Source organism: Colletes gigas, unplaced genomic scaffold (genome assembly GCF_013123115.1).
Source record: "Colletes gigas isolate AHSC1104 unplaced genomic scaffold, ASM1312311v1 Colletes_gigas_Sc00014, whole genome shotgun sequence".
In the NCBI taxonomy this organism is placed as follows: Eukaryota; Metazoa; Arthropoda; class Insecta; order Hymenoptera; family Colletidae; genus Colletes; species Colletes gigas.
In genome coordinates, this window is record NW_025106643.1 from 4096054 (window position 1) to 4113675 (window position 17622).

The window sequence follows — 17622 nt, forward strand, 5'->3', positions numbered from 1 at the left end:
CTTTTTTAAATTCAATCGAGATGATTTTATTGCAAATTAAAATATAATGCAACAAATTTACAGATGTAACAAATTTATTTCACAAACATTAGAACATCCCACGGTCAAAAACTGTAGAAAATGCATCGATCGTATTGTTCACGTTATTTAAACATAAACGTTGGCAATCGGACATAATACTGATACATTAACCGAATCATTTGTAATTAATTTAAATTTTGACAGTTCAGACACGGAATCAACATAAATTGTACGGAGTGATAATTTTAATTTGTATTTTCATTTGTCTCCTTATTTACATTATTATGTAATTAATAATATCGTATTAACACATTATCGATGGAAAACGAAAATTCTCGTTTCATCGAAATATACGAGTATTCTGCACAAGTGTCTATTTTTCTAATAATAAAAAAATTCTAATATCATCCACACGTAACTTCTGAAAATTTCAATAAAATATATCAATCACAAAAATACTTATCTCATTTTTAATATACACATGAAGGAATTCTACAAGTCATAACTCCGTTATTATTGCATTTCCGAAAAAATGCCAAAGGAAAAAGATAAATGGTTCGAAGAGCACTACATCTGTAGGCCTTTAAATTTTTTTTGTATGCAGCAGTGCATGTGCAATTAACAATTGCATAATTTCTTTAAATAGAAATGCATATTTTTTTTTACACAGATCGATTCTTCTGTCCATTCTACGTAAAAAATGATTAGGGTACCATGGCAAAAAAATTATTAGATCTCGAGATATTTTGAAAAAATGTCTTTATTGAAGAAGATGCTCAAACGCTTCTCCATTACATTCTAAACATTTCTGATAACGTTTTTTTATTGTTTGCATAATTGCGTTTAAATTATCTGCAGTTATTGCTGCACATTCCAATATGATTCTTTCTCTCAGATTCTCTATAGAATCTATGGGATTTGAATAAATTCTATCTTTCAAATAACCCCACAGAAAAAGTCTAGGGGACTTAAATCAGGTGAACAGGCTGGCCAACGTATTGATGTATTTGTTGCGATAACGTTATTGCAAAACTTATTTTTTAGAAACCGCACTTTTTCAAATTCTTAATTTTCGTACTCGAGTTACGATATATGAATTGCTATTGAATGATGATATGCTTACTCGTAAAAATCAGTTTCTGTTATGATAACAATGTCAAAAGGGTGTTTACCTTTACAACATAGTCATGTAGTGTTTGAGCATCTTCTTCAATAAAGACATTTTTTGAAAATATCTCGAGATCTAATAATTTTTTTGCCATGGTACCCTAATCATTTTATACGTAGAATGAACAGAAGAATCGATCTATATAAAAAAAATATGCATTTCTATTTAAAGAAATGATACAATTGTTAATTGCACATGCACTGCTGAATCCCAAAAAAAATTTAAAGGCCTACAGATGTAGTGCTCTTCGAACCATTTATCGTTTTCCTTTGGCATTTTTTCGGAAATGCAATAATAACGGAGTTATGACTTGTAACAATTGCGTGGACCACCCTGTATATCATTAAAATCAATCAGGAATGTTTTAATAAAAATGTTAATATCGAGGACGACTGTTTTTTGTTTCGAAAATTAGCTTCCTTCCTACGATGTAGGGATCTGTATAGCAAGTTCTGCTCGCGTGCAGCTGTTTATATTTCCTGCAAGTTCTCGTTAGACCGGGTATAGTTTCAGTAGCAAGTGGATAGTTCCGTGTGCATAGAGACATAAACTAACGTTTGGTGTCGATTGGTTTTGTGCAGGTCTGGGCGAGGCTCGAGGAGGACGCCTCCGCGAGGATCATCGGGCGCAGCGAAGGAGGAGGAAGCCACGACAGATCGTGCCCCGTAGCGTAGGAAGTAGAGTAGTAAAAGATGCTAGTCTTCCCGAGTAGCGAGCCACCGACGAGGATGGGATCGATGCTGTCGCATCAACGGCAACTCCGTCTGCTCCTGTCGATACTGGTGCTGCTGTCCCCCCGGCTGCCGGTCCGCTCGACCCCCGCCGACATAGTAGAAAGGTTCCACGATCCGGAGGTGAAGCGTATGAACCATCTCGTCGTGGACAAGAACACCGGTCGCGTTTACGTGGGCGCGGTGAACCGGCTGTATCAGCTCTCGCCGGACCTAAGCCTCGTAGTGAAGGAAGTGACCGGACCGAAGGGCGACTCGCCCGCTTGCTCGATGATCGACTGTCCGCGCGAGACGCCGACAAGGCTGGTGGACAACGTGAACATGGCGCTGGTGATCGACTACACGACCACCAGGTTGATAGCTTGCGGGACCCTGTCGCAGGGCACCTGCAGCGTACGAAATCTTCAAAACATCTCTACCGTCGAGCTGGAGGTGAAGGAGGCGGTGGTGGCGAACAACGCCTCGATGTCGACGGTCGCGTTCATCGCGCCCGGTCCGCCGAATCCGCCTGTCTCTCAAGTCATGTACGTGGGTGTCACTTTTACCGGCAACTCGCCGTACAGATCGGAGGTGCCCGCCGTGAGCTCCAGGTCCCTCGACCAGAACAAGATGCTGAACATCGCGCAATCCGCCGTTACCACCGGCACCAGGATGTACGTGAACTCGTTGTCGCGCGAACGGTACCGCATCAACTACGTCTACGGTTTCAGCAGCGGCGGTTTCAGTTACTTCATGACCACGCAAATGAAGAACACCAACTCGCCGGCGTACTTGTCGAAGCTGGTCCGGATCTGCCACGACGACCAGCATTATTACTCGTACACCGAGATACCGATCAACTGCACCAAAAACGACGTGTACTACAACCTCGTCCAGGCCGCGTACGTGGGCAAGGCTGGATCGGTGCTGGCCGGAGATTTGGGTATCACCGCCCAGGATGACGTGCTGTTCGCGGTTTTTGCCGAGAGCAACGGCACGAACAGCGACGTTCCCAAGCCGCACTCCGCCCTTTGCGTCTACTCGTTAAAGGCTATCAGGAGGAAGTTCATGACCAATATACAGAAGTGCTTCAGCGGGGAAGGACACCGAGGACTGGAATACATCTCGCCGAGTCACCAGTGCATCTTAACGGTGAGTCCTTGGAAATCATTTTGTAAACCGAAAACGTGCAAATCAGCAATCGTTGGCTCCCACGAAGTTGGTGAAGCCGATTATCTAGCAATTTATTAACGATTCTATAATGTAAATAAGAAAACAAGTTAATGGAGAATGTCCAATGATGATGTATAGACATTTCGGTTAAATTCTTGCGAATATGCCAAATGCAGGTCAGTTCAGTTGCAAATTCTTACAAGTTCTCACGAATTCTTGCAAAGCCCTTAAAATGTTGCACGATCTTGAAATCGAAATTCTTAGAGGCTCTGTGCAATCCTTAAATTCTTGCAATCTAAGTCCTGTTCGGTTGTTACTTAACCCTTTATCATACAATTATGAAGACGCACACTCATCAAGTCTTGTCAATTTTTACATTCACGGAGGTAATCATAAAAAGATCTGTTCTTTGTCGTGGCCATTTCTTGTACGAATAGATTTAAACAAAATTAAATAGTACACGTTTGAAAAATTGAATCTTACGTCATATAAATTGTATTATGAAAGGTGATTTGAGCAAATCGGTGTTTGCTCATCTTTCATGAGCCAGTATTCCTTAAACTACAAGTCTCACCCACTGTGGGTGGGAACGAGGGTAGAGGGCGCTGGTATCTCTGCCTGAGACACCCTTGGAGACTAATTAACGAATGCACGTCGCGTAATGACTTCACTACATGGCAATTTCTATTAATAACATGGTAAAGTTGAACAAGATCGCCAGATGACCAAATTACGTGCAGTCAAGTGATTTGGAGGGTCTTAAGCCCTGGTACTATCAAACATTTTAAGTTTGGAACCCCAAACAGCAGTTCTCATCTACGCAATATTGTATAATCGAGTCACTGTACCGTTTTGTAGGCGGTGTTTGAAAACATGAAAGCATTGTTTGCTAGAAAATGTTCCTTCCAGAGATGACTTGTTGGCTAGGTAGCCACTGTTGAGAGATGTTGACACATTACCCACAAACTAATCGTCGCGAGGGGCTAAGGGAATAATCCTAGAACCCTCCAACTGTTTAGGTTCTTGGCTTGTTTAGGGACTTGGTTCGTGATCTAATAATAACCAAGAACCTAAGAAGTGGAGAGAATTAGTTGGATTCTCCTTGCCTCTTGCGTCGTTTATACAAATTGAATAGTACAAATTGATCATCGCGTCTAGTACCCACCAGAAAACTGCATTTATGACTTCTTAGTAGTAGGTGGATCTCCATATCAGCGAGAGATACATTTTTTTGTTCTATTTATGGTTAATACTCCGAGCAATATGGTTCTATCTTACTTTGTCTTTCGTTCGCTTTGTCACGCGATAGGATTGTACTTGCGATCGACTCAGCCAATAATGACAATGCGTGTGAGGATATTCCTTGCTATTATGGCCAATCATTATATGCCTAGCTAACAAGTCATCTCTATATAGCACGTACCCTTTTCTCACAATCTTTCCAAATCTCTTTTCCATCCAACTATAAGCCTCATAGTGTCGATCGAAAAAAGGTACCTCTAAAATTCTGGCTTCTAGGTAAAAATGTAGGACCAATATTAAAGATTCAGATTTAGTTTAGTTCATTTATTAGGAATGAAAGTTGTAATGAAAATCGAATTATACTATTTTATGAGTAATTTTTGCGACGTTCGGTTTGCATCGTCACGAGGACGACAGGTACATCATCGTTAATTTAACGTCGATGGAACCGAAAATTTCTGTCGTAGAAACTATACTTTCAATATTTTGAAATTTAATATAATTTAGTGTAGCTCGAAAAAAGATTATATAAAATAACATTATTATAAATAATACTTTGACACATAGAAAGCCAAGGAAAGCCAAGAAATTCAATAATACGACGTCTGCAATCTTACGTTTACACGCAAGGTGGTTATTTGAAACACCTATTGTGAAAGTAAATAGGTACAATATATTCAAGAAGGGGCTTGAAAATGGGGTCAAATGGAACATATGTTTATATGAACTTTTCTTATTGTTATACATATACAGGGTGTCCCATGTGGGACCCAATTTAAAAATGAATTCTGCATATAGCATATATCTATCCGTTACAGTAAATTTCTAATCCAAATCACGATACTATCTCCACCCATGAGATGAAGAGTTTGATATCAAGGAAGTAATAATAATTAAACATTTTCAAATATGAAATCAAACGTAACGATCTTTCTTTCTTCCATAGAACATGATCTTTCACGTGATAGAAACGATTAATTCGCGGCGGATTCCTTTGAATCTTTTCCCGCGTAAGATGTTCGCACGTTTGAATTACACAATGCACATTCCTGACTTTTTACGCCTGTTTCACGAGCAATTTGCCTCGCAGTTAAGCACGAATTCAATGCAGCATGGAGAATTACTCTTTTCTCACTTTTAATTAATGCCGACGATCGACCGGTACTTTTTCCCCCCCCGTTTGTAAACTGTTCTCTGACATTTCTTGATAGTCGAATCAATCGTAAACATAAAAAATTCAAAATTCATTCCTAAGCGGGAAGAATCGCGTTAGCTTCTTTTTTCTCGTACCATGACTGCATAGATGCTTAGATGCATTAAACCATATCATGCGTGTTCACTCTCATAGAAAGTTCCACCTTACACCGATGATACATATGAAAGTTGTAACTGTGCTATCTTTTCGCCAGAATATTCCAAGAAACTCAAATAAGAACAATTACTTACAGCTTCGATGCGGTTTACTATGCTTTCGAATCGTGTTGTTTTCACTTTGTTGAAAGTGTGAACATATCGTTCAAAATGTGGAGATATTACACCCCCGGAGCTATCTTTTTGCCCAGGACTGTATGTGCTCGGCTAAAACCACATTTGCACGCGAATAATCGCTCTCGAGAAACGCCGCTTATTACCGCGTTGCCTGTCACGTTATTTATCCATTAATAACACGTTTCCATTGACGCGACATCGGTTTCTAAGACTCGACGTTCAAACACAAACTGAGATACAATTATTCTCATTTTTTTCGTTTTCGAACGCGAAGAGACGATCGCCTCAACGTTTCTCACAAAGAACATCCGCCTATTTCGATGAAAGCACCTTATAGAGGGTGTCAAATATCAAATACAGACAAACTTCATTAGGTAAAATCGAATCTCCCTAAGTTGAGCTGTTCGAAAGATTTCAAGATTTCCTCTAATTCTTCATAATGAAATTATACGATAAACTATTTGACACAAAGTGCATAAAAACGTAATAAAACGCATAAAACTCTCGATCAAAGTTCGATGCAGTGTGTCGAAGTCGAACTCACTAATAATAAACAAAAAAGTCACTAAAGAAACGCGAATAGATTTATACAAATAACATCATGTATTATATCATTCCTAATTAAAACAATTTAATATTATTTTAATTTTGAAACTATAAATAGGTTATTACTCGCTAATGATCTTCTAATGAGAAATATTTGGACAAAAATAAAGAAGAAAAGGAAGCAATAAAATTGGAAGAATTATTTAAATAGTTATAATCAATATTGCAATTTTAAAATTTTGTTTAATTTCTTTTTGGTTAAACAAAGTTTTCTGATATTTTTTATTAATTCACATAGGATGAAAAAAAAATACAAAAAACTTGAAATAATATTTTAAACATATTTAATTTTATGAAAATTCCAAATAATTGAAAAATTTTGTTTTCTATCAAATTACAAATTTTATCCCCGTCAGTCTCGGAATATCGAACGGTACGGACTTATGGGACGACCTAACTATGTAGAATTTTCGTCGTTAGATGTTTTTCCGGCTTTTCCGGGTGGAAATTCCCTCGGTGTGACGTTTCGCGAGTTCCGTTGAATAAAATCGGTGATTCGCGGCTCGTCAGCGTCGCGGCGTGTTTCAGGGGAAACTTGGGGTTCGATTTGCTGGTACAGACCGCGAGTTTAGGGAGCAAATTCAATAATAAAAGCGTCGTTGAAGAGGCACGATGAAAGTTGAGCGGCGGTTGGAGTGCATGAATCGCGATCACGAACCGTAAATGGATTTTCCTCTTTACGGGGCCGTCGTTGAGGCGCGCGATAACGGTCCTCCGTTTCGTCCATCGGTGTCGATTTGCATTCAAGAACGTACGGTTGCTTTACTACCGTCGGGTAATCGGTAAACCGCCATCGAGTTTCTTATCGCGTGACAGCGCCGCACAGGGGCTTAAAGAACCCCTACGAAAGAAACACGAGAACAGGGCGCGTGCTTTCTTGCTCGATTTTACACGTGCACCCACGATCGGTTCATGAACCGTGGTTGCTACACAACGCGCGCCTGAATGATCGTTTCTCATTTACATACGGCTGAATATAAAGTAAACTTTGGAAGTGGCGCGTACGGAGTCGAGCGTTGGTATTCGTACGCGTCTTGTTACAACGAGAACTAAACGTTCCGCTGCAAGTAGCGATTATAACTTGAATTATGATACACGCCCGTAACGGTGACGTATACGGTGTCCAGAAACGGCCGGTACAACTTGAAACGAGTGATTATGCGCGGAAAAAAAAACCAATCGAGTCGAATAAGATCTTTTTCGCCGCGGGGCGTCAATTTTTCTGATAACACTATATCGATCTTGTTAACAACTTTGAAACGTCCGGGTGCTACGTTTATAATTTTTGCGATATCGTTTGCATATCGCGCGAAATACGAAAATTTTCCGACGCATTTTTGGTATGCAAACAAAAATATCAGACAAATAAAATAAAAATATTGAAAGGGAATTATTACGGACGCGATCGATTTTGTTGGTTGGTGAAATCAGAATTGTATATTCACAAGAGTTTATATACAGGGTGTCCGGACACTCCTGGGATAAATTTTAATGGGAGATTTATTTCTGAATTTTTTTTCTCGAAAATGTGCAGGATTTTGGGGGTGTGTCTATTCACCAAAAATGATTGTAATTGACCCCCCTAGATAGAAATAATTTTTCCAGAACGATTTGAAATTTTTTCTTTTCACAGAAAAATTTAGGCACCTTCTCGAATTTTTTTCTCGAAAACGCGTAGGATTTGGTGGGTATGTCTATTGGCAAAAAATGATTGTAATTAACCCCTGCAATTAAAAATAATTTTTTTAGAACGATTTGAAATTTTTTAGTTTTGTCGAAAAATTTCACACCTTCTAGAATTTTTTTCTCAAAAACGCGTAGGATTTGGTGGGTATGTCTGTTGACCAAAAATGATTGTAATTGACCCCTGCAATTAAAAATAATTTTTTTAGAACGATTTGAAATTTTTTAGTTTTGTCGAAAAATTTCACACCTTCTAGAATTTTTTTCTCGAAAACGCGTAAGATTTGGTGGGTATGTCTGTTGGCCAAACATGATTGTAACTGTCCCCTGCAATTAAACATAATTTTTTTAGAACGATTTAAAATTTTTTAATTTCGCCGAAAAATTTATCCATTTATTGAATTCTTTTCTCGAAACTGGTTAGGATTTCGAGGGTATGTCAATTCACTAAAAATTGTTGTAATTGATCCCCGGAACCGGAAATAATTTTTCCAAAATGATTTGTAATTTTTTTTTTACAGACTCCCTACTCCCTGTCGATTTTTCTTGAAAATTCGTTTTGCATTTTTAGTAATTTTGTTTGACGCTCTACAGAAAAGTTGTATAATACTTTTTTGTAGGTATCCATGGGCTGTGCTCCAGAAAAAAATTTCAATGAGATACCTTTACAATTGCAGGAGTTAGGGTCATTTGAATATTGAACCATTTTTATGAGGTTTTTCACATTTTACGGGGTCAGGGCTCAACTTTTCCAACATTGTTAGAATTTTTACATATTCTTCACCAAAATACGCATTGTTCGGTTTTTGAAACATTAAAATCCCCCAATCCGTTTAGAAGTTATGACATTTTAAAGATACGCATGAAATTTCAGGGAAGCATTTCTGGTTTCACATTAGATTTTCGCTAAAAAATTTTTTTTCTCAAAAGTGCGTAGGATTTCGCGGTAAGTCTATTCACCAAAAATGCATGTAATTGACCCCTGTAACTAAATATAATTTTTTTAGAACGATTTGAAAAATTTTTTTTTCCGAAAAATTTCAGCGCCTATCCGAATTTTTTTCTCGAAAATGGATAGGATTTCGGTGGTATATCTATTCATAAAAAATGCTTGTAAGCGACCCCTGTAACTAAATATAATTTTTTTAGAACGATTTGAAATTTTTGAATTTAATTGTTAATAACTTTTTAACGAGGCCTCCATCATGAATACATATGAATACAAAAATTAAAAAACATTCTGTTTGTACGATGAAATGATATACTATTTTTAAGTTTAAGATATGTACTGCATATCAAATTCTTAATTAAATAATATTACATTAATCTCTTAACGTTGATACTGTGCAAAATCCGTAATATTCCTGGATACAGACAATTATATCAAAATAATGATAGTTTCTATTAACACAGACACATTGTCTTCTTTTAACCTTGTTCTTTGTACATGGCATGAATAAACCTCTTATTCGTTTCTTCAGTCTTTGAGGAACCACTGTTGTATAATCTTCTTTTCAATTTTGTGGTTTTTATTATTGTTATCATTATCTTATTATTTTCTTCCTGTTGTTATTGTTATTATTATTGGTATCGTCAGCGCATTGTACATATATCAACACGTTACACAAGACACTCTTTTGCACAACCTTCTGTATTTCGACAAAAATTGCAAAAAATGCAAGAAATGTGTTGTAACATTCGTGGGACATGAATTTGTTAAACAAAAAATTTCTGTAAAAAAGAAAAATATTTGAACGTTAAGGGGTTAATGAAGATGGCCAATCATAACAATACGAGTACGATTAAGAACGTTGTAGAATGTCGTTAAGATATAATCACGAAGCAGATTGAACAAAGAAATCGAATTAGAATGATCGAGCGTTCGTAGCAGACAGCACTCGAAATCGATAATTTGTTGAATGGTTGCCAGGTAGGAAGGCCTCTTACAGAAGGCCACGATTCGTCCTCGTGGCCTATTACGACGTAAATCAATTGGCTGCATCTCCAAGAGGCTCTCAGCACTTGTATTTACGTAACAGGTGGTGGTATCGAAAACCTCGGAGATGATGCAGCAGAGGTGGCGGAGATCATGGACAAAGCATCGCGCGTTCCTTTCACGCGATCCTTGATTAATCTATACTAGACGATCTTCGTAACGTGTTCTAAAAAAAGGCACCATTCTCTGCCGTCGCGACGCATTCTGTCATCGTCGACACGAATTTGAGAGTCTCTGGGCTTTGCTGGATCCGCACTTCCGGTCTGTCGAGTCAATTAAAGTCGTATGTTTCACTTGCGTGAATTGGTCAGATTTCACGCCAACTTTACAATATACAGAGTGTTCAGCTAACACTGGAAAAAATTTTAATGGAGGATTCTAGAGGCCAAAATAAGACAAAAATCAAGAATATCATTTTGTTGATGGAGGCTTTGTTAAAAAGCTATTAACATTCAAAGTTTTGCTAGAACTGAATTTTTTTCTCGAAAATGCGCAGGAATTCGGGGGTATGTCTATTTATAAAAAATGATTGTAATTGACCCCCCTAGATAGAAATAATTTTTCCAGAACGATTTGAAATTTTTTTTTTCTCAGAAAAATTTAGGCATCTTCTCGAATTTTTTTCTTGAAAACGCGTAAGATTTGGTGGGTATGTCTATTCACCAAAAATAATTGTAATTGACCCCCCTAGATAGAAATAATTTTTCCAGAACGATTTGAAATTTTTTTTTCTCAGAAAAATTTAGGCATCTTCTCGAATTTTTTTCTTGAAAACGCGTAAGATTTGGTGGGTATGTCTATTCACCAAAAATAATTGTAATTGACCCCCCTAGATAGAAATAATTTTTCCAGAACGATTTGAAATTTTTTTTTCTCAGAAAAATTTAGGCATCTTCTCGAATTTTTTTCTCGAAAACGCGTAAGATTTGGTGGGTATGTCTATTCACCAAAAATGATTGTAATTGACCCCTCTAGATAGAAATAATTTTTCCAGAACGATTTGAAATTTTTTTTTTCCGTCTAAAAATTTCACTTCCTACTCGAATTTTTTTCTCGAAAGTCGATAGGAATTTGGGGATATGTGTAATGACCAGAAATGATTGTAATTGACCCCTGTAACTAAATATAATTTTTTTAATATGATTTTAAATATTTTAATTTCGTCTAAAAATTTGAGTACCTGCTCGAATTTTTTTCTCGAAAGTGGATAGGATTTCGGGGATATGTCTATTCACCAAAAATGATTGTAATTGACCCCCACAACCGAAAATAATTTTTCCAGAACGATTTGAAATTTTTGAATTTAATTGTTAATAACTTTTTAACGAGGCCTCCATCAACAAATTGGTATTCTTGATTTTCGTCTTATTTTGGCCTCTAGAATCTCTTATTAAAAAATAACACCCTGTATATTCGTCGTTAGTCGTAACATGCATATTATTTAACGCTTCAAGTCATCTTTGGAATTAATTAATAGTTCAAAATATAATGTTTGCACGATTGCTTGCATAGAAATTAAAATTTTTGCATTTGTCAAAAATATAGAGTCTATAATTTTATCTTTATTTTTGTCAAAAGTGTTTATAATTTTATTTTAATTTACTGCTGTCAAAGTGGTAAACAATAATTTATTGTATTAAATATATATAATATATTATTAAAATAATTTATTCGTAAAATTTGAATACGATCCTTAAACAGGAAACGTGCCCTCGAGCTTTGGGAATCTAACATGTAAAACAGCCTAAGCGCGGGTCCGTTGTTGCTTCAAATGGCATAGTAAATTTGTCCAGCTACCTAGCATTAATTTTCCTTTTGAATATGCTGGTACGAAAGCCCGGTCTTTCAATGCCCATTCGATCGAAGGCCCCGGTTCGATTACAATAGCTTTTGCAACTGTTTTCCCCGAGACTACCTGAACGGTCATGCGCATTATAGTGCACCGAAATTATGGTTTGGAATTTATTTCTTGGATTTTTCTAGCCCCACCTCTCGTAATGGTTCCAACCTGTAAAGAAATAATTTCTGTGAAATGGCAGCTCAATCGAATAACGGGAAAGCTGGCTAGTTTTACGCGTTAAAACTCTCGAACAATATGAATCATGGTTTTCCGTTATCCAATCGTGTGGATGTTTTACACGAATTATTTCTTTATGCATCGAAACCATTATCCGAGGCGGGTGTACAAGAATTCAGGAAATAAATTTCAACTATCTATAATTCCCGAGTAGTATAATACGCGCGGCGGAGTTCGGTCGTGCGGCCTCGGGGAAACACTTGCAAAAGTTATTGTAATCGAATGCACCCTCCGTCTGAATGGATATTGGAACGTCGTTTCCGTATCGGTAAATACAAACAAGAAAATTACTGCTAGATAGCTGGACAAATTTGGTACACCGTTCCGAGCAGCTACGAATCCAAGCTTATTTAGTTTTAAATGAAAAACTCCGAAGATTTAGGCACGTTTTCTCGTTACCTGATCGAATTCAAATGTATATTATTTTTTACCGTGGGATCTATAAGGAAATAAATTATTTTCTCTAAGAAATATTTTTTTAGAGAAACTTAACTTCTAGTTTATTATTTTATTTATTTAATGCTTGCATAGTAGGGTTGGGATGACTTCCATTTTACTGGTGATCACTTTTTCTATTTGGGAAGCTATAATTGTCTATGGTTTCTTAATCCTTGTGGCGTTGTCTCCCATGCTCGCCACTAGAGGGATTCGCGCTCTCACAAGCGCTCGATCGACATCTCAGTTGCTACATGAGCGCGCGGAAGGCGAGCGCCGTGATTGGTCAGTGTTTTTCGTTAATAATTCAAAAACGAAGCTCCATCCGACATTTTTGCAAAGGAAATTGTTGTTCAGAATCGTCTCAGCTACCCCCCATTTCCGGTTCTTACACTATTTACGGGACACCCTGTATATGCATTCCTCAGCCAGCAGCGCCAGATCCTATTCATTATTTACACTACGATTTATAATGTAGTAACTTCAAAGTTAATTGATAATTTGTGTTATTTTGTTTTTTTCTTTATATTAGTTATTAGTGACAATTTTAACACCTTGACTGCCACGTCACCATTATGATGATTTACCCTTTATGATGCTAGAAAAATTCATTCTCAAATTAAGACGTTCAGGGAAATAAGTTTGAATGGAATTTATGAATTTCAACAAGGTTACGATAATAACTGCTGTAACAAATTTTAGGTTATGTAGCTTACAATGGTCTAAAATCAACGTTTCACTTTTGCAGAATATTAGACGGTTTTTATCTGGCAGTGAACGTGTTAAGGAATATTTTAAATAAATATTAAAATGGATCCTAATTTGCATAAAAAGGTGTAACAGTTCCTTATTGGTTTCTCTTGCACCGTAGTTATGATTCGACGTTAACCAGATAAGTGACAATTGTGGTATTCTGTGCGTTTTAACCCTTTGCACTCCTATGCCGTGTGTGACTCGACATTTTTTCAAATTCAAACCAAAGATATATCATACACTTGCAAAATTACAAAATACAACAATAGTGTAAATAAAACAGATATTTGATTGAATTTGTTTGTTCCTCTGTTTGTTTAAATTTTCTTATTTTTTAGTCAATTACAAATAAAATACTTGAAAGCGTTGGGAGCTGCTGGTAACAAAATTCAAATATAATTCGGAGTGCAAAGGGTTAAGGAAACCTTCATTTTCTTGAAACTCACAGAACATGACATGTTGTTTGTTTGAGGACCCTCGAAATGCTGTTAGTAACGTAATGTTTCACAGAAAAATAGTTTTAAATCATGCGAGGAAGACATCTATATCTATAGAAGTATTTCTGACAGTAGCTAATTCATCATATAAAATAAATTTTTGATAAGACAAGTTGAGAGCCCTTTTTATATCTGCATATATTGTATCTGCATGTGTTATATTTCTCATAAAATTTCTGATCTTTATTTATAAAGAACTGATGCAAGTGCCATTTTGTTTGTTTGTTACCAAAGGCAAGAACAGCATTCTCACCTTTTTGGTGTCAAACAAGCAAAATATATCGAAAATGCAGCTTCTGATTTTCCATAATTCTACCAAAGAAGCACAATTGCACAGAAGCAAACAGAATTCTGTTCAAACAACCCTCGAAGTGTCAGCCATGAAAACATATAATAAAAATGCGGTTTAGAATAAACTTGGCTAATTAAATATACAATTAACGTCTCCGTTGGCAAGAAAACGAAACTACATTCAACCCAATAGAAAATAGACTAAAAAATGAATTGAAAAATAAGAAACCATCGATCGTAACGATCCTATTCCCTTCCAAAGACTGTACAGAACTCGGTGAATTTCTCGATCGAATTGGAAGACACATAATCGTTTGATTTAGGCGTCCAGGTGCGAATCGGCGAAATTCGCTGGTCTGTCATTGTCGCGTGACATCCAGCGACTTATCCGTCGCTGGAAAATGGCTTCAGCTCTAAAATAGACTCTCGCGGCGTCGGTCGATCATGTTTCGAACCGTTAGTGTGAGACACGCAGGTGGTTTTGCGTCACGAGGCGTAATGTCAAAGGTTCCCTCGAACGATTCATAATAAAACGTTCGCACGGTTTATTATCGCGTACGTCGCGTGGGTTAGAGTGGCGGAGGGGGTGTGTGGGTGGACGTAGGGGGTAGTTCGCACTTCATTGAGCGCGGCAGAGGCCGCTGGCATTTTCAGTTTCTCCCGTTTGGTGGAGGAACAGAAAACGAGATAGAGAACGAAGAGGGGGGTGGGAATGGGTTGTGGAAAGCAACGAAATGATATTCAGGACGGTGGCGCGTACCCAGCGAGATTTATTCAAATTTTCGTGACTAGACGGGGGTCGTTGGACGATCCTCTCTCTTCTATACCGGTCGGTCGTTTTTTCACCTCTCGTTCTATCCCTCTGTTTCATTCCCCGGTCCCGGAGTCTCTTATTTTTCTAACCTTCTCTTCCTCTCCCTCTCGAACTCGGTGAGAAAGTATGCGGGGAAACACAAAGGATCTCTTCACGTGCGGAGGGCGAGAAAAAGGCAGAACCTGCCACGGGAAAGCTGAAGAAGAGTCGGCTGGTTCAGATAAGAACGCCCATAAAGGAGATAAAGATTGTTTGTTTGGTCCAGGCCGACGACGGGGCTGCCGTGGGACCAGCGTTCCCTTTTTTACTCTTAGTTCCCTTCGTTTCGTTCATTTCGGTCAGCGGATGACTCTGCTTCTTCCATTTTCTCTTCTACCAATGACCTTTACTCCCTTTGTCGGGCTGCTCTCTGAATTCCTACGGTTGTCATTCTCTATCGAACATTGTTAGAACATAGATCATGCTATTGGAAATAGGTTGGTGGAATAAAAAAAAATAATTAGGACAATATAACTTTTAACTACTAAGCTTTATTGAAACACTTGGGAGGTACGTCTGCACAGTTTGAAAGCAATATACAAAATGAGAAGGTCAGTGACGAAAAATTCGTGCCCTCAGACACAATCAGGTTCTATACTTTGTCTAAACAAGTCAAGGAAGGGACACAATAAAGGTGTTTTTGTCACATAAAGGAAACTTTCTCTTTTAGAAGAGAAAAACGAATACATGCAATCGCGACATCTTCAGATTTGAGGCGTGAATACGTGTGTCTAGTTCAATATTGAGTAGATAAAAGGTTGTTACTGTCTTTGCATAATCAAATTTCAATAAATAGAACTCGTAACATTTGTCTATCGATTATATTGTTGGATTTTAATACTTCATAAAATGTAATAGTTCTTCAAGCGTATGTCTGGCTTTCGAAATATTTAGTTCTATATAAAGTTACTCACACTTGTGTTACAGTATATAACTAACCCATCTGAGTTAGGTCTGGGTTAGGTCTGGGTTAGGACCTTCCTTGGCTTCACTATAATTGAAAAAAGTTTGTTTCTTGTGAATCCAGCCATTGTGTTAAAAAACTGTATAGAGTATACAATTACTCGTATTTCTATACTATAATGGTGATTCATGCATAAAAAAAATTTGTTTCTTATCAATTGAGTCATCGTTGTTGAAATTAGTACAAGTCCATTTTTTTATATGTTAGAATATATGATAAATTAAGAAATTAAGGCATGGAATGTTGAAAACACCGGTTGTCGTCCGATCATCGACGTTAAGCTGCGTTGGTCGTGGTCAAGTACAGTACTTTGGGATGGGTGACCGCTTGGGAAACACCGCATATTGTTCTTGTTATTATTATTGTATATTGTTTGCATTATACTTCTCTATCGGGGTTAATAAACAAAAAGAAGAATCTACTTTGTAAATAGAAATTAAACACGGTGTTTACAAAAACACAATTTGGTAAAACAACGATTGGTAAAAATAAATGGAAAAAAATAAGAAATAAAACCTACGTAAATAGAGAAGTAACACAGAAGAAGAACTACTTGGTAAATAAAGTATCACAATGTAATAAACAACGTAACAATGTAAAAATAAATGAAAAAAAATAAGAAATAAAACTACGTAAATAGAGAAGTAACACAGAACTACTCTTCGTAAATAAAGTATCACAATGTAATAAATAGACTTCGGATGTTTATGCCCAATAAATATGTAATAAACATATGCTATTTATGCTCTAAATATATGCAAATATGCACAAAAAATATGCAAATATGCACGAAAAATATGCAAAGATGCACAAAGGACATGCTAATATGAAGGGAAAATATTACAAAATTAACAAAACATTTTGTGATTATTGTGACATATTATAATTCGAGTTACAATAAATGACAAGCATTTTTTCCAAGTTGGATGGTGTTAGTTGCCGACGCTTATCCGTAAAAATTACTAATAAACAATATTTGGTAAAAATAAATGGGAAATTCGTCCACAGGAAATAAGTTTCTTTTCATTAATAGTGAATCACTATTATAGGGTACGAATATGAGTGGGAGAGTAACTATAACATTCTTTAGTTAGTATAAAATTTCTTAGTGACAAAATGTACAATTCTTATGACTAAGAATGATTTGTCTTACCAGATTTATGGTGCTAGATTAGATGTTATTTACTAAAGATTCTGTTTGAAATCGATGAGTATCCAACAATATATTTATATATCATTTGATAGACCTCGTTTTCTTCTTTCAAATTATTGTTTTCCATTTGCTACTAATAATAAAAAAAATTGTGGTCAATAACTTTGAAAATGAATTTAATCCTAATTCCAAAATAGTTAAAATTGCTTAGAATATTTTTGCCACCTACGAGGAAGGTTATGTTGCTCATAAACCAGCGCATAAACGGTTCTTACTATCCCAGCAAGGTGATTTTGCTCCAAATGATGAAAAGTGTTCAAAATGCATGAAAAATTTGTCTACTTTTATCAAATCTAAATTTTCCAAGTCATAATAATAATAACATAAAAGTAAAATAACTGTTGAACGTAATATAATAAAAAAGTATAATAACGTAATAATAGCTTAACTCCTAGAGCAGATTAACATATACTTTCTTACGTTTCGACGTTAGAAGAAGGAACTAGAACAAA

General features: G+C 36.6%; 1 protein-coding gene across 6 annotated transcripts in view; it reads left to right on the forward strand.

The window, feature by feature from the left end:
* The window catches only part of LOC122399682 (plexin-A4), an 817700-nt gene that overhangs the window by 165524 nt on the left and 634554 nt on the right, over window positions 1–17622 (forward strand). For all 6 annotated transcript variants that reach the window (XM_043400546.1, XM_043400548.1, XM_043400547.1 and 3 more), the window contains one exon: window positions 1771–3051. In XM_043400546.1, coding sequence (XP_043256481.1) covers window positions 1882–3051 — 1170 coding nt within the window. In that variant the 5' untranslated portion in view covers window positions 1771–1881. The remainder of the gene's footprint in view (window positions 1–1770; window positions 3052–17622) is intronic.